Here is a 23053-nt window from a genome sequence, read left to right on the forward strand (position 1 = left end):
TAGAATAGACAATATGGAAGAGAGAATAGAATACACAATATGGAGTAGAGTAGAGTAGAGTAGAGTAGAGTAGAGTAGAGTAGAATAGAATAGAATAGAATAGAATAGAATAGAATAGAATAGAATAGAATAGAATAGAATAGACTTTAATTATGTTCAATTTGTAACAATGAAAATACATCCTGCATATCAGATATTTACATTACGATTCATAACAGTAGCAAAATTACAGTTATGAAGTAGCAAGAAAAATAATTTTATGGTTGGGGGTCACCACAACATGAGGAACTGTATTAAAGGGTCGTGGCATTAGGAAGGTTGAGAACCACTGATCTAGATGAATAATATTTTCAGACTATGAGTATAACTAATTGCTCATAAACTCGTAATATTTCTCTGTTACTGTGAGAGTAATCAAAATAACAAATAGAAGGATGATAAGCTAAACATTTGATTGGTTCAACACCAAGAAAAACAAAATATCTGAAATAGGTTTCTGTCCTTGCATCCATCAATGTAATTACATATTCCTTCATCTCATTAGTTCTAGTTGACACCTGAAATTATTGCCTAGGATACATAGTTTAAATTTCTGCATTTTTTCTTACATATTCTGTCAGAAGGCAAATACCAGTTTTATTTATCATGTAGAATTCTGTGGCACAAAAAGGCATACATGTTATCTTGCGAGCTCTGGATTGGACTAATATTTTTATTATTTATCAACAGAAAACCATATAAATAAGAATACTACAAAACTATAAAAACACAGCATACAGTAAGTTTCATATATTACTAATATGGATTTTTGAATTTTCTGTTGAAAGTAACTGAAGCTATATCTTAGAAGGCAACCTTGTTTCAATTATAGCTGTTGTTGTTAAAACAAATTTAATCCATGCCATATAAATACTTCAGAATTTCTTGTTGATTTTCCAATAGATTACGCCCTACGGGCATCGTACGAAAAGAAGCACAAGTGGTTTTCCAAAAAGGTTCATCAGGGAAGAGAACCAAGTTACCGGGATTGCTCTTTAATTCATAGCTTCTTTCCAGTTAGAAAACTATTGGGATGGAGGGGACTGGATCAATCATTACACAGTCTATGCTATAAGGGAATATTGCTTGTTTAATATTTACCATTAAAAGTGAACAATTTGGAAGGAAATTGGGGAAAAAAGACAAGAACAAACATGAAGAAGCTTCAGATTGTACTTTGTAATCCTTTGTTCATGCTCTTCAATCTTTACCTAGCTCTGACTATTGCTTGTTCGTGTTACCGCCTACATGTATTAAAAGATATCTCCTACAGTCTTTAGTGCTGACTTGCTCCGATGCAGTTGACCAGGAAAACAGTGAATTCTCCAGCATGTAGGGAATGTAGAATCCACAAATGGGTTGTTTTAGTCTTCTAGCCCAATCAGACCAAACAATCAAAGTTGCCACCCCCCTGGAGGGTCTGAGCATGCCCCAGTTTTGTTTGGTCTCAGCCCTGAAGAGACGTGAGAATTTGGCTCCCGATTTAGATTCAGAAAGGTAGTTATTGCCATTCGTGGATTCTCTACCCTTTTTTTCCTTCTTTGGGGGGAAATTAGTTCAGCTCTGGGCTCAGTGCTGCACCATTTCCTCTTTATTTAATCAATTCCCTTCTCCGTTGAGTTTTTCAGAGGCAGACAGCTGATCATCGTGATCGCTGCCTCCGCATTGCAATCCACCGCCCCACCCCACCCCCACGATCATCGCTGTGAATATGAAGCTTTAAACTGCTAGTTTTCGGCTGAAAACTTTGATTTCACTTTCCTGGGTTCATTACCTATGGTTCGCGGATCTCGTGAATCTCGCTGTAGCTCCCCCATGGCAGATTCCTCCAGAGACGATAATTCTAACACAAGGGTCCATACGGCTACAACTAGCCGTCTGGCATCTGAACACCAGTTCCTGATGCGCGGATCATACTCTTCAAGAGTGATATCTATGATATAAGCTTCTAGACAGCCGGCGACGAACCGGATTTATGATGCCATTTGGAAAAGCTTCTGTGACTGGTGTACCCGTAAGGGTTTGTCTATATCTTCCATCACTATTCCAGTGATTCTTGAATATCTCATGGATGGTATGGATAAGGGTTTAGCATCCAACACCTTGCATAGGCAGGTGACCGCTCTTTCTACGGTGTTCACCTGTGCCAACTCCACTTCATTGTCCCATCATCCCAGAGTTCAGTCCTTTATGAAAGGAGTCTCCAACACCAGACCTCCAGTAGTACACAGGTATCCCTCTTGGGACCTACCTCACTCACAAGATCTCCCTTTGAACCTATCAGGTCTTGTCCTTTTCGTATTTTGTCACATAAGGTGGCCTTCCTAGTGGCTGCCACGTCAGCGAGGCGCGTATCAGAGCTGGCTGCTCTTTCAGTTAGGGAAGACCTGTGTACCTTCCACCAGGACAGAGTGGTGCTGAGGTTAGATCCCTCATTCATTCCCAAGGTGAATACTCTGTTTTACCGGACTCAGGAGATTGTACTGCCAAACTTTTGCCCTAATCCTTCTCACTAGTTAGAGAAGCAGTGGCATTCTCTACACGTACACAGGGCTCTGCGTCATTACCTTAAGAGGACGGCTCCATTTCGCAAATCGGAGGCGTTATTTGTCTCTTTCCACACACCTTCCAAGGGGCGGAAGATTTCCTCCTCTACTATTGCCAGGTGGATCAAGGCCTGTATCGCCCAATCTTACCAGGCTTCCTCCTTACCTGTCCCTAGTCGCTTGACAGCACGTTCTACTCGTACCGCTTCCACGACAGCGGCATGGCAGACTCAGGTGTCCATAGAGGACATCTGTAGGGCAGCTACGTGGTCGTCCCCTTCACCGTTCATTTGACACTACAAGCTCAACAAGTTTGCTTCCGCAGAGGCCACTTTTGGCCGTCGGGTTTTGGAACAAGTGGTCCATTTCAGCGCCGACACTTAACCTATCTGCGTCCCACCCTTGGGATCATAGGGGCTTTGGTATGTCCCATTTGTGGATTCTACATTCCCTACATGCTGGAGAAGGGGCGTTGTCTTACCTGAACACCTTTTCTCAGCATGAGGAATGTAGAATCCACCCCCTCCCTGATTAATTTTATCGGCAGTTAGGTTAGTGTTGGCATTTCGGGAGCCATCACGTCACACAATCATTAGCTTCACTCTTTTCGAAACTGGGGCATGCTCAGACCCTGCAGAGGCGTGGCAACTTTGATTGTTTGGTCTGATTGGGCTAGAAGACTAAAACAACCCATTCATGGATTCTACATTCCTCATGCTGAGAAAAGGCGTTCAGGTAAGACAACTCCCCATTCAAGTAGACTCTTCATTATCATACGAATAGAGTTTTTTGTCTCCCCTACAATTCACAGATAAAGGAACCACATGTTAATGCAGCAGCAGATTCATTACAACAAGGAATAGGGGTGGGTTTTTTTAAACAGAAGAAATAGGTTTTTTTTAACGCAGTACTAGATTTTATATTCCTATGGCTATTTATATTGGGTGTTCTGCAGGACATGTAGCTCAGTTCTCTTTTAATAAACTTCAAGTGGATTCTTAAAAATAAGTGAAATATTTCCCCAGAACAATTACTTTTGAGAATTTACTATATGCAATATATTTTTTTAAAAAAATCTTAAACACAGATTTCTATTCAATAAAGACTTTCCTTCATTTTTGTTCAGCAAGGAGTTCTAAACACACTCTCTATTTGTTATAACGGATCATACAAAGTCGTGAGATTTGCATAGCATTTCTGTTAATTATTATAAACATGTAGTTTTATGGTATAAGTCAGTGGTTCTCAACTTGTAGTCTGCGGATCCCTGGGGGCCAACGCGATGTCACAGGAGGTCCACCAAGGCTTGAACAAATGTTATGATTTAAATATTGAGTTAATCTTGGGGATAGGTGGCCACAAAAGATATTTAAAGGGGGTCTGTGGTGAAGAAAAGGTTGAGAACCACTGTTATAAGCAATCTTGATTATAAACTGATTCAGCCTTAGATTTCAATAATCTTGCTATTAAGATTCCATGGTTCTTTCAAAGTGGAAGATGAGTTCATTCATTTTATTATTTTATTTTATTATTTGATCTTTATTAGCTAAGAGTTATGGCATTGTGTACTGTCAAATGCTCTTCCTTCCTATTCCCTCAACTATCGATGCTCAACTCACTTAAAGCTGGGAAATATTAAGAGTTGCTGATTGATTGTCTGCTTGTGGAACTTAGAAAACCATCATAATGGATATTTATTTTTAATTTTTTTGCATCCGTGCTTCTATTCTGCTTTTAATATAGGATTATAAATAAAGGCCTTGTAAGGCTGAGCAAAAATATCTGAAATAAATATTATCCCTGTATGGAGATGTGCATATTAAAAGGTTGACCTAAAAATAGTTTATTCAGTAAATCTGGTGAATGCAATGAGATTCTTAATTAGCTGCTTCACAATCTATGCCTCGTATTCTTATGAATTCAGAATAAATATACTATATTTATTCTGAATGGGTCCCTGATTTATCCAAAATTTAAAAAAAACAGAATACTTATGCTTTTGTCATGAATAAGGTGATAAATAACTTATCTTGTGAAGAAACCCTAAGCCAAGAAAGAGCATTTGTGGATTATATATGGCCTCAACCCATATTTGTAACCCAAGTATCCCAGAACTTTATAGCACAATTTCTGTATTTTGTTCAATTTCTCCAATGTACAAAACAGATGCCTCTCTGATCACTAGGAAATGAGAGAAACCCCCCCCCAACCTGATGACAACATAAATGCCACCATCAAAATCTGTGGATTTATCATTTTCGTTTGATTTTTTTTAAAAAAAATACATTAAATTTTGAAAATAAGGACAGTATAATAAAGAAATAAAAAATGAAGTCATTGTAAGTCATCGTGGTCATTAAGAAGGTCAATATGACCTGATTTTACTCACAATTGTTAAACAAAGCCTGAGGTCGAATGAATCCATTCTCCTGAATGGGCATTTTTGACAGAAACTGGGGAAAAAAAAAACCCACTGCAAATTGCAATCATGTGACTTTGGGATGCTGCAATCAGTTATAAATGTGAGCCAGTTGCCAAGTGCCCAAAATGTGATCATGTGACTGTGGGGGAGTTGGCGCAATCATAGCTTTAAGGATGGCTTGCAGATATTTTGGGGGGCTCCGTGTAGCTTCAATCAGTCATTAAGCAACCGGCTGCTGTGCAATTTATTATCATTTAGCAGATTTACATCCCGTCTTTCACTGAGTATTACTTTTTTATAATAAAACTGGCAGGGACAAAAATCCCCATTTGCAGCCTTCCCAAGTGGCTTCCAAAAAGCAATGGGGAAATCGTGCTTTGCTTAACAACCATATGATCCACTTAGCAGCTGCCTCACTTAAGAGCAGAAGTTCCTATCCCAATCGTGGTCAAAAGACGAGGACTGCCTATATTGCTTCAAAGCTGTGCAATTAGTTTCTCATCTAAGTTTCTGTTGTTCGTAAACTGCTCCAGAATGAAACAAGAAATGGAAACAGTCCCAGCAGAAAATGGAACTCTTCTCCAGTTTTATATGGAAAGAAAGATTCCCGAAAAGGTTAGCAAAACAGCAGTTATCAAGAACCAACTAAGAAAAAAATGTTCCTGCAGCTTGAAAACAATGCAAAAGGCCATTCTGGATTTCTTTCCCGTGTTACAATGGCTTCCCAAATAAAACTGCAAAGAATACATCTGGGGAGATGTTATTTCGGGACTGATCATTGGGATCATTTTAATTCCTCAAGCGATAGCCTATTCTCTGTTGGCTGGCCTGAAGCCAATATACAGCCTTTACACCTCGTTCTTTGCCAACATCATCTATTTTCTCATGGGCACCTCCAGACACGTGTCCGTGGGCATTTTCAGCTTGTTAAGCTTAATGGTCGGGCAGGTTGTGGATCGAGAATTGCTGCTGGCAGGATTCAATCTAAATGATGACCCGCAGCCAGCTGTTGGTGACCAGGTCCATTTGAACTTCACCATCTACAATTTTACCCTGGGGATGATGGACCATGAATGTAGGAAAGAATGCTATGCCATTGGGGTAGCTACCGCACTGACCTTCATGGCTGGAGTTTATCAGGTATGGTCTTTTTCGCTTCCATTCCTCAACCCATCTAGTTTTGCAAATGTAAACTTAAAATGTGGCCCCTCTTAAGAGGCAAATATTTCTAAAGAAGCAAGAGCAAACCCCATAAGAACAATGAAAAGCAACCCAATGTCAAACACAAATAAGCAGAGTAAAGATAATGTTGTGTCTCTTGCACAGGTAGTCCTTGACTTACGAACACAAATGAGCCCAAAATTTCTGATGCTAAGGGTGACATTTGTTATGTGAGTTTTGCCCTATTTTACGACCTTTCTTGCCACCATTGTTAAGTGAATCACTGCAGTTGACAAGTTAGTAACACGGTTGTTAAGTGAATCCGGCTTTCCCATTGATTTTGCTTGCCAGAAGGTTACAAAAGGTGGTTGCATCACCCCGGGCCACTGCTAACCTAAATATGAGTCAGTTGCCAAGCGTCCGAATTTTGATCGCATAATCACGGGGATGATGTAACGGTTATAAATGTGAAAAACGGTCATAAGTCACTTTTTTCAGTGCTGTTGTAACTTTGAACGGTCACTGAAATCAAGGACCACCTGTATTATATTTGCTGCAAAGGAAATTGGAAGCTTCTTTCTATTTTTTTGTTATTTTTTTCTTTCTGCATTTTTTTTCTTGGCTGTTTTTACTCTTTATTGATTTATGTTCTCTGTACAACTTTTAATAAAATGTACTTAAAAAGACAGATGTAAGCATAGTGAAACAAATAAATAATAACTAGAGCAATAAAGTGAGTGCTTGAAATTAAAGAGATTCTAGAAAAAAGCCATGGCAGCTCTTTCTGTGAAGATTCAAATTAAATTACTTGGCTGATTTATTTCATGTGTTTATTTAATTCAACTCTGAGCCACCAAATATATATCAATAACCCAACCTAAAACAACAACCAACTCCACATCACAAAAACAAAGAAACATCATAGGAATTTGACCGTGAGAAAGCACAAAATATTTTTTTATCTGCTTTTTTATCTGCTTTATGTTATAATCATGCAATTATTTTGTCTGTTGTTTTTATTTTATCTGAGTCTAATACCTAGAGAATATTAAATGAGCCTTTAATGAAATAAATACAATTTATTTATTTAAATAAAAATTTAACTGCTAAGGAGAAAAGAGACAGGCTGTTTCCCTTATTATTTTACTTATCTAAAACCCACACTTGGAAATGCAAAACTGCTCCCAGCTGCTAAGCTGGAAACAGATAAGCAGGCACTCAAAGATAAAGGAATTTCTGATGAGTAGATTTATAAAGCAGAAAAAGAGAATCAGAGTAATATGAAACAATAACCATATCAAACATAGACCTATTTGTAGTGAAATCAAAGTTGAAATTCCTGTACCTCTTTTTCCTACATGCCCTGTTTGAAATCATTCTTAAAGTCTTTCTCTTCTGAATGGGAAGACACTTATCTCTTGTTTTGCAAATAGACTAATCCAGTGTTTCTCAACCTTGACAATTTTAAGGCATGTGGACTTCAACTTCCAGAATTCCACAGCCAGCATTGCTGGCTGTGGAATTCTGGGAGTTGAAGTCCACATGCCTTAAAATTGTCAAGGTTGAGAAACACTGGACTAATCTGTTTTGAGGCTACATTTGTGGCCTCTTGAAAGCTAGGTCTCACATTGAGAAATAGGGTTGCAAGTTTCTCACTTTGTCCCCCAGGTCCTTCTGAGATTTGCTAAATGTGATCTTAGCAAAACACCTTACATCTGGACTCAGGGATAGTTCTGTGTAATTTCATGCATACATATCACTCTTTTTCAATGACACATCAAACCAGGTCATAAAGAGACCGGGAGGCAAAGCAGGTTGAAGAAACATGGGAGAAAGGGTTAGGCACAGTAGTAACTACTTACATAATTTTCTCAAAGAGTAAAGACAGAGCTGCCCCATATTTGGGGAATGGGTTCCTTTAAAAATGTCAAATGTGTGATGCATAGATAAAGCCCTTTTGAAATTGCATACTCTTATCGTACTAATAATTGACTGGATAATTCTATTATTATTTTTCTGCAAAGTTGTGGGAGAAACTGGGAGAAAAATAAGACATTCTAAAATGCCACCAAGGTAGAAACATCTTCCCGCTGAATATCCAAAGCAGCGTTAACCTGATCTGTTTTTTTCTTGCAGGTTCTGATGGGAATTTTTCACCTCGGGTTTGTATCCGTGTATCTTTCTGAACCGGTGTTGGATGCCTTTGCCACAGGTGCTTCATTAACTATTTTAACAGCTCAAGTTAAATACCTCATTGGAATAAAAATCCCACGCGCCCAGGGATATGGGCTCTTGATTACCACTAATATTTTTCAGAACATTTCTCAAGCAAATCTATGCAATGTGATCACCAGCGCTATCTGCATTGCTGTCCTGGTCACCGCGAAGGAATTGGGAGATAAGTACAAACACAAGCTCAGGATCCCTCTTCCCACAGAGCTGGTGGTAATTGTGATTGCCACCCTGGTGTCCCATTATGGGAAACTGAACGAAGTTTACGCATCCAGCATATCGGGTGAAATTCCAACTGGATTTATAGCACCTAAAGTGCCCCCCTTCCACCTTTTGCAAAGAGTTGCTGTCGATGCTCTCCCACTCACCATTGTTGGCTTTGCTTTCATGGTTTCGATGAAATGTTTGCCAAAAAGTATGCTTATACTGTCAAGGCCAATCAGGAAATGTTTGCCATTGGCTTCTGTAATATCGTTCCAGCTTTCTTCCACTGCTTTGCCTCCAGCGCAGCTCTGGCTAAGACCCTGGTCAAAACGTCCACCGGGTGCCAGACCAGGTCTCCAGCATTGTAAGTGCAGTGGTTGTACTGCTTGTGCTGCTATTTTTTGCTCCCCTCTTCTACAACCTACAGAAATGTGTTTTGGCTTGCATCATAATAGTGAGTCTAAGAGGAGCTCTTAGAAAATTCAAAGATATTCCTTAACGCTACCGCCTGGATAAAGTAGATGCGCTGGTCTGGTGTGTTACCATGCTCTCATCTGCTTTGATCAGCACAGAAATGGGGTTGTTGGTTGGAGTTATTTTTTCAGTCTTCTGCATTATTGGCCGCACCCAGTGCCCACACGCTGCCTTGCTAGGGCAAATCAGAAACACTGTCTTCTATGAAGATGATGAAGAATATAAAGATCTTCTCCCAATTCCGAAGATCAAAATCTTCCGATTTGAAGCACCGCTTTATGATGCGAACAAGGACTTTTTCCTAAAGTGCCTCCACAACAGGACAGGGTTGAACCCTGCACTCAAAGTTGCAAAAAGGAAAAAATCCAGGAGGAAAGGGCAACAAAATCTGGATAATAAACTAGGACAGAAAGAAATGTCGCCATGCTTGGCTGCTGAAGGTGGTGACTTTCATACAATCATCATCAACTGTGCTTCCATTCCTTTTTTGGACACATCTGGGGTGAGCACATTAAAAGAAACATTCAAAGACTATCAGGAACTGGAGATCAGCATGCATTTGGCTTGCTGTAATCCTTCAGTGATATCTTCCCTGGAAAAAGGAGGCTACTTTAAGAGTGCAGACAAAGACATGCACAAATTGCTGTTTCATAGTATATCAAGTGCTGTCCAGTTTGTAAGAGAGGAAAATTACAACTGACGACTCTGTTGTCTAATCCAGTAATTGGCAGTTTGGTGATTCTGGGTTCATTATAGACAGACTGTGGTTTCAACATGCCTGGATTGAATTCTTCCTTGAAACCCATTTGGTAATATGGAACACATTCCCAAAGCCTTTAGTTAAGCAAAACTTAACTAACCCTCTCCCAAATGAAATCTTAATCAAATAAAGTTAGACATTGTCTATGGTTCAATATAACTAGAAACAAAATAAGTTTTGTTCTAACTGATCATTGGATAGTGTTTTGAACCCTGCCACGGGCTCCTGTGTTCCGCATCCTATTCTTCATTTAAAGGAAGGAGACCAAAAGTGTCCATCCTCAGTGCTGAAAAAAGCAATGTTTGCCATTACGTTCAATCTCAAGAAAATATGACTTATTTCAAGTGTTTCTTTAAGCAAATAAAGTTCAAGGTGTTGTTTGCTACATAATTTGTTAACTAGCTACAACTTGTTTTTTTAACACTAAACCATTATTTAGCAGTATATCTGCCTCGAGATATACTGTTCTCTTAAGTCTTCTTTAATGAAGGTGAGGTATTTCTTTTATGGAGTCTTGTACTTCTTTTTCTTTTCAAAGTTTCTTTTCAAGGTTTTATCCAGCATGAGGATGAATGAAAGCTCTATTTCTTGATTTATCTTAAGAGTAGTTAAGATAAAGGAAGAAACATCAGAAGCCGTGTTTAGAAGGGGCAAGCCACACAGAGAAAATAGCTTCACTTACTTATGTCCGAGGTTCTCTGCTTGCTAAATTGCAGAGCATTGTCTCCAAAAGCAGTATTTTAAATGTGTGTCCTATCAACAAGAAACACCTCACAGCATTTTGTGATTAAAGACAAAATTGATGCCTTTCACTGTAGCAGAAATAATCTTGCTATCTAGGGCAGACATGTCAACTTTTCCCCCGTTGCTGGCAATAGGGTGGGCGTGGTTTTCTCGTGATGCGTCTGGCCCGTGGGCCGGCAATTTGACACCCCTGATCTAGGGCATTTTAGTCAATAACAGAGAAGACTTAATTATATATTTTTTTCTAAACCATTATTACAGGTAGTCCTTGACTTAAGACCACAACTGAGCCCAAAATTTATGTTGCTAAGTGTGATAAGTTGTTAAGTAATTTTTATGCCATTTTATGACCTTTCTTGCCACAATTGTTAAGTGAATCAATGCAGTTGTTTAGTAACACAGCTGTTAAATCAGTGGTTCTCAACCTTTCTAATGCCGCGACCCCATAATACAGTTTCCCATGTTGTGGTGATCCCCAACCACTTATACATTGCTGGGTGCCAGGGGCGTGGCCAAGTGGGTGTGGCCACCAAGTGGGTGTGGCCACCAAGTGGGCGTGGCAAGAAAGACAGCCCCGGCCACCATTAATGCTGTGCCACCGCTGCATGTATTTTAATGCATGTTTACCCTGCCTTTAAATGTGGGACCAAAATTTACAGAAAGTTAGTAAATAATAAATAAGAACAGGCTGCTTTCATTTGAACTATAGATTATAGTGGGGACCTGGAGGGATTTTCTTTCAGTGAAGATAAAAGAAAGTATATGAAAGAGAGGGAATAAAAAGCAAAGCATAAAGGAATAAGAAGAGTGAGAAATGGCATGGAGGTTATAGGTTTCGTGGATCAGAAATAAACAAAACAATTAAATCAGATGTAAGAGAATAAATGGCAACAAATGGAAGATTCAAACTAGTTTTAAGGGAATAAAAGGAAATAAATGGAAGTATTAAACCACTTTAAACAATAAATGGAAGAATCAAAGCAGTTTATAAGCAGTTTATGAAGGGGAAGGGATGGAGATGGAGATGGAAGGAAGGAAGAAAGGAAGGAAGATTGAAGGGGAAAGGAAGGAGATGGAGAAGGAAGGAGATTGAAGGGGGAAGGAAGGAAGGAAGGAAGGAGAGAGAGATTGAAGGGGAAGGGATGGAGATGGAAGGAAGGAAGGAAGGAAGGAAGGAAGGAGATTGAAGGGGAAAGGAAGGAGATGAGAAAGGAGATTGAAGGGGAAGGAAGGAAGGAAGGAGAAAGAGATTGAAGGAGAAGGGATGGAGATGGAAGGAAGGAAGGAAGATTGAAGGGGAAAAGAAGGAAATGGAGAAGGAAGGAGATTGAAGGGGAAGGAAGGAGGGAAGGAGAGAGAGATTGAAGGGGAAGGGATGGAGATGGAAGGAAGGAAGGAAGGAAGATTGAAGGGGAAAAGAAGGAAATGGAGAAGGAAGGAGATTGAAGGGGAAGGAAGGAAGGAAGGAGAGAGAGATTGAAGGGGAAGGAATGGAGATGGAAGGAAGGAAGGAAGGAAGGAAGGAAGGAAGGAAGGAAGGATGGAAGATTGAAGGGGAAAAGAAGGAGATGGAGAAGGAAGGAGATTGAAGGGAAGGAAGGAAGGAGAGAGAGATTGAAGGGGAAGGAATGGAGATGGAAGGAAGGAAGGAAGGAAAGAAGGAAGGAAGGAAGGAAAATTGAAGGGGAAAAGAAGGAGATGGAGAAGGAAGGAGATTGAAGGGGAAGGAAGGAAGGAAGGAAAGAGAGATTGAAGGGAAAGGGATGGAGATGGAAGGAAGGAAGGAAGGAAGGAAGGAAGGAAGGAAGGAAGGAAGGAAGGAAGATTGAAGAGGAAAAGAAGGAGATGGAGAAGGAAGGAGATTGAAGGGGAAGGAAGGAAGGAAGGAAGGAGAGATTGAAGGGGAAGGGATGGAGAAGGAAGGAAGGAAGGAAGGAAGGAAGGAAGGAAGGAAGGAAGGAAGGAAGGAAGGAAGGAGAGAAAGATTGAAGGGGGAGGCACTGCGAAGGACACACAAGCAGCTGCGCACAATTGCCCGGGAAGGGGTGAGGCTCTGGAGGAGAGCCAAGCAGCGGCACATCCGGGGCCTCAGAAGCTGCGCAGAGGATCCGCGCGCCTCGGAACCGCCGGCTGCCCTCTCACACCCGCACAGGGACCTGGAGCAAGATGACCTGCCGGTTCTCCGAGGGGTGGCATTTATTGATGTGGCGGGTGAGGCTGGCAAGCTGTAAAATGTCACCGGGGAAGGCCTGGGCGGCATGGAGCACGCGCAGGTGACGCTCCTGACCGCTCTTACTGGGGAAGGTCTCCCCGCACACTGCGCAGAGGTGGCACTCCCCAGACAAGCTCAGCGGGCTGTAGCCGTCCAGCGCCGCCTCTTCCAGACAGGCCTCGGGAAGCGGGCAAGCCTGGGACAAGCTGTCAAGGGGTTCATGGTGGAGCAGCAGGTACTTAAGCAGGGCGCTCTGGTGTCAGAAGCGCTTGGCGCAATGCAGGCAAGTGAATTCCTCGGCTCCGGCGGCCTCCGGTTCTCCGCTGCTGCCGCCCCCACCGCTCCCGGGACTCGGCGTATCCCGCTCGCTGCTGCTACTACTGTTGCCACCGCCGCCACCCCCTCCCTGGGCAGTCTCCTCTGGAACAGGCTTGGCCTTGGTCAGTGCACCGGCGACGTACTCACCTTGTCCTCGAAGTGCAACTTGCGGGCTGCCTTGGCCTTTCTGCCCTGAGACCGCTTCGGTGTGCCTGGGCTTGGCCCATGGCTGCGCTGAGGGGCAAGCGGCGGGCCAGAAGCGATGGCGGTGGCGGCGACTGCCCAAAGCTTGAGGTCTCCTCCAGGGCCCAAGAGTAACGGTTCCAGTGCCAGGAAGGACTCGGCCGAGATGGGCGAGGCCAGGTGGAGGCTACGTTCCTCACTCACCGCTCACGCTGGACTGTGCAGCAGCGCCGGCGAAGAGGGGCCCTCTGGCATCCCAAATTGCGGCACCACAGGTGCAGGCAGAAGCACCGCTTCAGTGGATTCCGAGGCAGAAGCTGCGCTGGGGAAGTGAGGGGTGGGAAAAGGTGGAGGAACCAAGAGCTGCACTGGATCCCTCCTTCCAGCCCAGTGGCCGGGTAGCAGGAGCAACGCATCCGGTAAGAGATGGGCATAGGTCTGCGACTCCTCTTCACCAAAAAGCCCCGGGGCATCCTCGGGCAGCTCCGGAAGGCATCTGCGGCTGGTGATGCTGCTGCCTCAGTCTCTGAACAGCAAGCGCGGTTCTAGCATCCAGCTGGTCCTTCTTCGACCACCCCGCCTTCCCTCCGTCAGCCGAGCCAGGTGGGAGAAACAGAAGTGGTGGTGGAGGAGGAGGAGGCCTCTCTTGCTTTCTGCCTCTTGTTCTCTCTCGCTTTCTGCCACGTGCTCCTTAGTTTATATAGAAAAAAGCTGTGCATGCGCAAAGAGGAGGGAGGCAGGAATGGCACTTTCGAAAGCCAATAAGAGGGAGTAAGATAGCTAGGAAAAAGGGGAAAAAATGGCGGACTGCGTGGTTTGGCAACCCCCGTGAAATGGTCGATCGACCCCAAATAGGGTTGTGACCCACAGGTTGAGAACCGCTGTGTTAAATAAATCTCTCTTCCTCTTTGACTTTGCTTATCAAAAGATTGCAAAAGGTGATCACAAGACCCCAGCATACTGCAACTGACATAAATATGAGACCGTTCCCAAGCGTCTGAATTTTGATCACATAATCATGGGAACGCTGAAACAGTTGTGTGTGTGAAAAATGGCCATAAGTCACTATTTTCAGTGCTGTTGTAACTTTGAATGGTCACTAAATGAATGGTTATAAGTTGAGGACTACTTGGACTTTATTTTCGGGAACTAGGAAGAGCAATGATAGCAGCGTTCCAGTATCTAAATGGCTGCCATAAAGAAGAGGGGGAGGGTCAATCTATTCTCCAAAGCACTGAAAGCAGAACAAGAAGCAACGGATGGAAACTTATCAAGGAGAGCAGCAACCTAGAACTGAGGAGAAACTTCCTGACAGTTAGAACAATTAATCAGTGGAACAACCTGCCTCCAGAGGCTGTGGATGCTCCAACACTGGAAGTTTTTAAGAAGAGACTGGACAGCCATTTGTCAGAAATGGTATAGGGTTTCCTGCCTGAGCAGGGGGTTGGACTAGATGACCTCCAAGGTCCCTTCCAACTCTGTTATTTTGTAATAAAACAGTGTTCCAATCAATCTCATCTCCTGATGACTACATGGCACATCCTTGTGGTTTTCTGGGCACCAATAGAAAAGTTACTCATCACTGCCTTTTTCTGAAAAGTTTATTCAACTTCACAGTGTAGTTTCTAGCCCTGAAAAGTTTTGATGGTTTCTCATCCATATATGAACCGGATCTGACCCTACTTAGCCTGTAAGCCCAAGCCATAGGCCTTCAACAATTGCAGGAGATGCAGTATTCCAAAATTTTTGTTGAAACCCAGTAATTACTCTGAAATACTTTATGCAATAAGTGCCTCTCAGCATACTGAGCTATGTAAGCCATGGATGTCAAACTCGCAACATCACGTGACGTGTCGCGACATATTGCGACTTTTTTTCCATTGCCAGCAATGGGGTGGGCGCGGTTTCGGCATGATGCATCCGGCCCACGGGCCGGCAGTTTGATACCCTTGATGTAGGGAATTCTCAAACACTTAAAATAAAATTTTAAAAAAAGATAGTAAGAGTTCAATTCAGGATCTTTGTAAAAATTAATCTCTGATCAGAAGAAACTGTGTACAATTCTCCTTCCATACAATTGTAAAATTCCTCTTTCCTACATTTTGTCCATTGTGCTTTATTTATTAGTCTCAATTTTCTTCTCTTCCTTTATAGAATTCATTAAAAAGTTTTTATTAAAGGCCCTTTATGTACTTTTACATCTTATGCAATACTCTTCAATAGTACAAAAGGGAAATCACTGAATCACACACCGCAAAGTGTCTGTCCAGTATTTCTATTTTCCCCAATGGATATTCCCAATTGCTTTATAAGAAAATAGTCTTTCATCTTCAAAGGGGCTTCAGCTGACAGAAAACAAAATTTAGTAAGCTGAAAGTGTCCGCTGTAATAGTTGAATTGGTATCTCCTTTGAAAAACACTATGCATAATCATGTACATTTAAGGAAACCTTTTCTATTGTTTCTTCAGAGATTCATCACACACACACACACACACACACACACACATACACATTCAAATTACAGTTCTGATATATATTCTTGCAATTTTAACTCACTGTCTGAAAAATCTCTGAACTGGAAGACAGCTGCTTCTTTAAATGAGCTCCAAATGTTATTTTTTTAAAAGATAACTGTTGATTCAACACCCATCAGAAGACAGGGTAGTACATAGTTCTTCGCTACTCCTTGATATAAATTCTACTGAAAACTAATTGCTGTTCATAAATCTGGCTTGTACCTAAATAAATAACTAAATACATCTTATACCAGTGAGCACATTTAAGTTCCTCCAACTGAACTTTCCACTGAAGCAGGCACAATTCAAAGTACCATACAGAATCATATACACTCAAAGAAGCTGCACGGACCACTGAGTCCAAACCTCTTGGGCTACTCAGTACAAAAATCCAAATAAAACTATCCTCATTAGTGCACTCTTTGGACTCTGCTTGAATACATCTAGCGAAAGGAATCTAGCACCTTCCTGGTAATCATCTCACATCCCTCACATTTCTCCAAATACAACCTTGCTCACCCACTTTCTGAGGATGGAAATTAAAAGGCTAGTCAAGAATGATGGACCCCTATCTTAATTGACATGTTTTATCTGTCTGGCTTGCACTGTTTATTGCTTTGTGATCAAAGACAAACCACACTGTGACCACAGAGCAGCCATATCAGTCTGTTTTTCCTCAGAAACAACAGAAGTATCATCTCTTTCTACTCTATTGTGAGAGGCTACATAGACATCTTCTGAATTTACAACCACAAGAAAATACATGACCATAATCAAGGGATTTCACATGCAAAGGACACCTCTTAATTATTCAACCATAAAATCACCTTTAAAGCAAAAATGCTGTCCTAAGCATTTTCTAGGTAGCCCCTGTAGTAATCAACCAGGTCCAATGCAAACTGAGATGTTATGTTTTAGAATATGCTAAATGATCCCTTATGAGTATGCATGCTGGGAACTCTTACAAAAACATATTTCAAAAAACATTATCTAGTATAAGACATTTTTTGAAAAGCTAGTTTTTCGTCCAAACTAAGCATAGCTTACAAATGGTTCCCAAGTTGTCTCTTAGTCACACAGTTCTTTCTTTAATTCAGAAAAAACTTTTTGACCACTTATACAAACCTAAAAAAAACCCCTACTGTTGAGTCCGTGGCGGGAAAACAGACACGAGAAGCAGCTGGAGTTCTCAGTTTCATTTATTCAGCGTTCAGCTTATAGGAAGATGGCTTCAGCCTCGCCCAAACGCCTCGCAGCATCTTATATAGGCAACTCCCGGGTAAATGGGTTACTTTTCCCGCGCCAGCACCCGCGCATGCGCACGGCGCTGGCGACAGCCTGTCTGGTCCCGGGCAGCTTTGCACCTGCCCGGGACTGCCTGCAAACGCCCGAGCCGTTTGCAAGGCTCGGGACATAACACCCCTTTCCCCCGGGCTAAAACTACTACCAACATACACCATTTATTTTATATGACATTTTGCTCCCCAGGCTCCCACTGTTTACTGGCTTTTGCCTTGCCAGCAATGTTATGTAATCTTCTAGATACTTAGGAGATTTCTTTGCTCTCTGTGACCTTCTTAGCTCTGGGTTACTGGCATAAGTCCCCTGACTGGAGGGAGGCGTGAGCCTGTTCTCTCTATTGTGCCCTGGTGTCTTCCAAGGACTGTGCCCCGATGCCTGGCCTGCTTGCTTGACCACCGGGCTCGTCAGGCCAGGGCTTCTGTTACTTTGTGACCTGGTTGACCTACCTAGCTGTAGACCCTCAGGCCCCTTGAAGTGATAGCCGCTGCTGGGCGTCTCTGTAGAACCTCCTAGGTCAGTCCAAGACCTGTCAGGCGGCTGTCCATTCCCGAACCCCATTCTGTGTTCGGGCTCGTGTGGGTTTCTGTACTTTCCCAAAACTCAGGTGTTCCCTGATTTGTGCTAGGGTTGTTGTAGTCGGGACTTGGTTCCTCGACTATCTCTGTGTATGTTTGACCCCCTGTAGGATTTGGGGTAAGGTCAGGCCAACCTTGGGAATTGTGTGCCAGCTCTCTTGCGGGGAATGAATTGTTGGGATGCCCCCGGGTATCCTCCGTTGCTGGAGTGCTGTGTGATGTGTGTGGAAAGTGAGTATGCCCCCGGGGTGACTCCCTGGCTGAGAGCGTTGAGTGCCTGTCAGTGTGTGGGTAAGCTCCATGACTTTCTTTTCGGAGCAATTGCAGAAACCTCTGGGACGAAGCGTTTGTGGCTCCTCAGTGGAGATGTGCAGTAGCTCTTGCCCTTCCCTTTGCTCCAAAGGGTCCCCCCTCCCCCCCTGGAAAAGACCCAGGAGTCTCAGCAGAAAAGTCTCGCCTAGAGCGAAGTTGGTCGATGTGACGACGCAGGACACGACCGTTGTCCAGGGCAACCTCGTAGGAGAGAGGACCTGTGATCCTGGACACAGAAGCGGGGACCCATGTATGACCAGGCCCGTAATTGCGAGCCCAAACCGGGGCACCAACAAGTAGTTGTCTAGGTGCCCTAGGATGTGAGGTAGATGAAGGCAGTCTGTCCGGATGCAACCGGTCAAGTCTAGTAGTAAGTTGGAGCCCCCAACGAAGTTCAGCTGGACTTCTCACTGTAGAAGTGGACGGTGTGGTGCGATAAGAAAGGAGAAAGTCAGCCAACCTGCTGGGAGGCCAGTCCCCGTAGGGGAGTTCTCTTCAAGGCGTCCTTTGCGATGCGAACCCTGCGTTCAGCCATACCGTTGGTGGACGGGTGGAAGGGTGCAGACGTTGCATGACGAATCATGTTAGCCTGTAAGAAAGCTTGGAATTCGGAGGAAGTGAATTCAGGGCCGTTGTCAGACACAATGACATCTGGAAGCCCGTGTGCAGCAAAAAATCCCCCTCAGTACCTGAATAGTCTTTGCAGTGGTGGTGGATGAGACAGGTACAACCTCAAGCCATTTTGAATGACTGTCAACGAGGACCAAGAAGAACTGGCCCTGAAAGGGCCCAGCGTAGTCAATGTGCACCTAGACCATGGGGACTGTGTATCCTCCCATCTATGCACAGGAGCTTGGGGCATCTCTGGGTGAGAGCGCTGGCACAGGTGGCATGCATGCACCTTAGCCTCAATGTCTTTATCTAAACCAGGCCACCACAAGTGGCTGCGTGCAAGAGCCTTCATGCGAACAATGCCAGGATGACCCCCGTGGAGGGATTCTAAGACCCTAGTCCTCATTGAGGTGGGAATGACAACTCTGTTTCCCCAAAGCAGACAACCCTGAGAAAGTGGACAACTCGTTCTTTTGGACCAGAAACTCTGAAACTCAGGACTGGCAGTGCTCAGGCCACCCGGACAGACCAGGAGCGGACACGTGAAAGTATTGTGATCTGTACCTGTTTCAGCGGTAACATCCCTGGCACTAAGAGGGAGCTCGGGCAAGGCTTGGATGATAGAATGTTGACAGCTGGCGCCGGAGGTCAGCTTCTACTACTGGCAGAGGCAACCTACTGAGGCCATCAGCATGGCCCATTTCTTTCCCAGGCTTGTGGAGTAATGAAAAATCATATGCAGACAAGAAAATAGACCACCTAAGCATTCTAGGGGAAATGATGTGGGGAGTCTGCTTACGTGTGGTAAACAGTCCCAGCAGAGGCTTATGGTCAGTGAAGACCGTGAAATGCCTGCCATATAGAAAATCGTGGAATTTTTTAATTCCAGCAACAACAGCCAGAGCCTCCCTGTCTATCTGAGGTTAGGCGCTCGGCAGAAGACAAGTGTTCTGGAGTAGTATGCAATAGGAAACATGAGTTCCATCAGACCTGAGGTGACTCAGGACAGCTCCAACCCCGTAGGGGGACGCATCACAAGCGATGCACACAGTGAGAGACTCGTTGAAATGTGCAAGAACACTGTTAGAAGTGAGCAAGGCCTTGACTTCTTTAAAGCAAGCCTCATGCGCTTGTGACCACAGCCACACAGCCTGTTTGTCTAGTAGCCTGTGAAGAGGCTCAGCTACACTAGCTTTATGTGGAAGAAAAGAATTGTAGAAAGTCAGGAGGCCTAGAAAGGCCTGAAGTTCGGCCTTAGACTTTGGCCTGGGTGCATCTAAAATAGCAGTTAGTTTGGATTCAGCAGGATGAATCCCAGCAGCATCAATTTTGAATCCCAGAAAGTCAGTAGAAGGCACCCCAATCTGGCATTTGTCTTTTCTGAGCTTGAGGCCTGATTTCCTGAATCTTAACAGGACAGCCCTAAGCCTTGTCAGCTAGAATGTGTGTGGAGTCTCCTGCAATCAAGACATCGTCAAAGTAGGGGCAGACCCCTGGTATACCTCGTAGTGTGTTTTCCATAACGCTTTGGAAAATCCCAGGAGCGACATTCACTCCAAACTGTAGCCTTTTTTTACTTTAAAGGCTCCCTGTGGGTCACATGGTCTGAGCTATGGCAGCATCATCATCAACAGGCAGCTGTTGATATGCTTGAGCTAGGTCAAGCTTTGCAAAACACACGCCCCCCCCTGAGAGAGGCCAGGATGTGACTGACCACAGGAACAGGATAGGCATGTTGCTGCAATGCCTTATTGAGTGTGCATTTGTAATCAGCACAAATGCGAATGTCCCCATTTGCCTTTAGAGGCGTGACAATGGGGGTCTCCCACGGGCTGGAATCAACAGGTTCTAGGATTCCCTGTTGGATTAGTTTGTCTAGTTCAGTGTCAATCTTACTTTTTAAAGCAAAAGGGACCCTTCTTGCTTTAATCCTAATGGGAGTGACAGTGGGGTCTAGCTTAAGGACACAGGTGGTCCTTTGAATGTGCCCAGCTGGGGGCTGAAAACATCTGCAAATTCTTTGCAGACTTACTGTAGTTCGAGTGTTTGTAAGCTGTTGAGTCCTGTGACGTGTATCCCCAGGGCCTCAAACCAATCGAGTCCTATGAGACTCGTTCTGTTCACCCCCTATACTAATAAGTCTAGTGGACCTTCAAAACTCTTGTATTGCCACGTTAGGGTGGCCTCCCCCTTAAACCACACAATCTTGAGTTCTGGAAAATATGTTAAACAATATCAGAGGCCTTAACTTGGCCTTAGACCCATTCTGGAACAATTTTCCTAAATGTTATGCAACGAAATGATGGACAGGGCAGATCCCTGTGTCTAGTGCCATAGTAATGGAACACATTGTAGCTTCACGTTGAGGACAGCTTTTTTCATGGGCTTGTGTGTGCCTGTTCTACAGATGATCTTCGCGAAGCGCAAAAATAACCCTATTCTGGCTGGGGAATTGGTACCCGTCATGCGTTCTTCTGGGGTTGTTGCCTTTCGCGGCCCAGGCACACAGCTGCAATGTGCCCTTGTTGCCGCATGCCCGGCAGGTAGCGGAGCGGAACTTGCAGTCGGTTCTCCTGTGGCGACCTCCACAGCCGATGCACTTGAGCGGAGCCGAAGAGCTTCCCTTCTGGTTCTCTTCCTTCGCGGGGTGTAGACGGTCGACTTCCTCGTCCGGATCCTCCTCGGAGTTTCGTCGGACGTCTTCCTGGTGCACGGACGCACCCTCTGCACTGTTTCTGATCGGCCGCATGTTTTTGATGGCGCCGCCTGCTGCTTCTTCTGCGGTGACTTCCCTTAAGGCGTCTTGGAAGGATAATTCTTCCTTTGCGAAAAGTCTCTGTTGTAGCTCGCGATGCCTTAACCCGCACACGAATCGGTCCCTCAGTCGTTCCTCGAGGTCCTTGAACTCGCAGGGCTTGGCGGCCTTCCGTAACGCGGCGATGTATTCCTTGGCTGACTCACCGGACCGTTGATCCCTCTGTTCGAAGGTGTGGCGCCATGAGATAACGGACACCTTGGGGTGGAAGTGCTCCTTCAGCAGCTTCTTCAGGTCTGCGTAGCTTACAGACTCTACTGGGACAGGTGCTGCAAGGTTTTCTGCGATTTCGAAGGCGTCTTGGCCGCAAACGCAAAGCAGGGTGGCCGCCTTCAAGCTATCTTCCCTCACTTGGTTTGCCTTGAAGTAGTTCTCCATTCTGGATACGTAGGACTCCCACCGCTCTGGATGTGAGACGTCGAATTCCGAAAGCCTTCCGATTTTCGCCATCTTCGGATCTTCAGGAGACGGGTCTATCAGCCAGCCTACCCCGAATGCGCACCGGATTGGCGGGCAGCTGCCGAGTCGACGCCGTTCCTCTTTCGCCGCTCAGGACTCCTTGGGTAAGCTTACACTTCTTCCTTTCCAGGTAGTGCAAGGCATCCCACCTTCGTCGCCAGTGTTGCGTCCTTGGCGGGAAAACAGACACGAGAAGCAGCTGGAGTTCTCAGGTTCTTTTATTCAGCGTTCAGCTTACAGGAAGATGGCTTCAGCTCAGCCCAAACGCCTCGCAGCCCCTTATATAGGCAACTCCCGGGTAAATGGGTTACTTTTCCCGCGCCAGCACCCGCGCATGCGCACGGCGCTGGCGACAGCCTGTCTGGTCCCGGGCAGCTTTGCACCTGCCCGGGACTGCCTGCAAACGCCCGAGCCGTTTGCAAGGCTCGGGACATAACACCTACAAATGAGAGTGAATAAAGAATTTAACTTACGCAGCTTGAATCAGTTCCAGCAGCCAATGGATTCGAATTTGTTCAATACCATTTTGCGGCACACATGAAATATAAGCCAAATTAATTATTTGGTCTTTACTTAGATTAAACAAATCTGCTTGTCTATGTGGTAGAGGAGGACTGAAAAAAATAAGGAAAAGATATTTAATATAGTTAATACTTCTGAGAGCTCAAAATTCCTCACATTAGATATCTTAGCAGTCTATATAACAGCTTTCTAAATGGAGATTTCTTAACAACTGGCAGAACTCAGATATTGATAGCCCTCACTTTACCAACCGCAGCTGGGACTGGCAAATTCTACTGGGACAGGGCAGTCATAAGGTTTAAAAAAAAAAATAAGGGAACCACCCATGGTTGATTTAGCACAACATCATGTGACTTTCTGCTGACTTCCTCATTGACTTTGCTTGTCGGAAGCTGGCTATGAAATTCACAAATGACAATCATTGTGACAACTGCGGCTTTGAAAACTGGTTATAGATCTTTTTCAACAGTGTCCTAATTTCAAATGGTTGCTGAATAAGTGTTTGTTAAGTGAGGATTACTTCTCAGTCAATATCTTACATGGGTGACAATTTGACACCCTGAGTCATGTACAAATACAGACATTGTAGAAGATGAAGTTTGGAGAAGAACTCAGGCCGAAAAGGAGCAAGAAACTGTGTGCTG

The 23053-nt window shown here is 44.0% G+C and overlaps 1 protein-coding gene and 1 pseudogene across 1 annotated transcript; one reads left to right on the forward strand and one right to left on the reverse strand.

The window, feature by feature from the left end:
- The first annotated feature begins 5541 nt into the window (after positions 1-5541).
- LOC120318702 lies at positions 5542-9794 on the forward strand (annotated as a pseudogene).
- Positions 9795-12720: 2926 nt separating this feature from the next.
- Positions 12721-14018, reverse strand: LOC120318676 (insulinoma-associated protein 1-like). Its single transcript, XM_039366637.1, is given in 3 exon segments — positions 12721-12990; positions 13245-13617; positions 13683-14018. Coding segments are annotated over 3 exon segments (729 nt in total). The 5' UTR covers positions 13769-14018.
- Positions 14019-23053: the final 9035 nt, after the last annotated feature.

Source organism: Crotalus tigris, unplaced genomic scaffold (genome assembly GCF_016545835.1).
Source record: "Crotalus tigris isolate CLP2741 ecotype Arizona unplaced genomic scaffold, ASM1654583v1 scf7180000020347.5012614909:4044961, whole genome shotgun sequence".
NCBI classification, from domain to species: domain Eukaryota; kingdom Metazoa; phylum Chordata; class Lepidosauria; order Squamata; family Viperidae; genus Crotalus; species Crotalus tigris.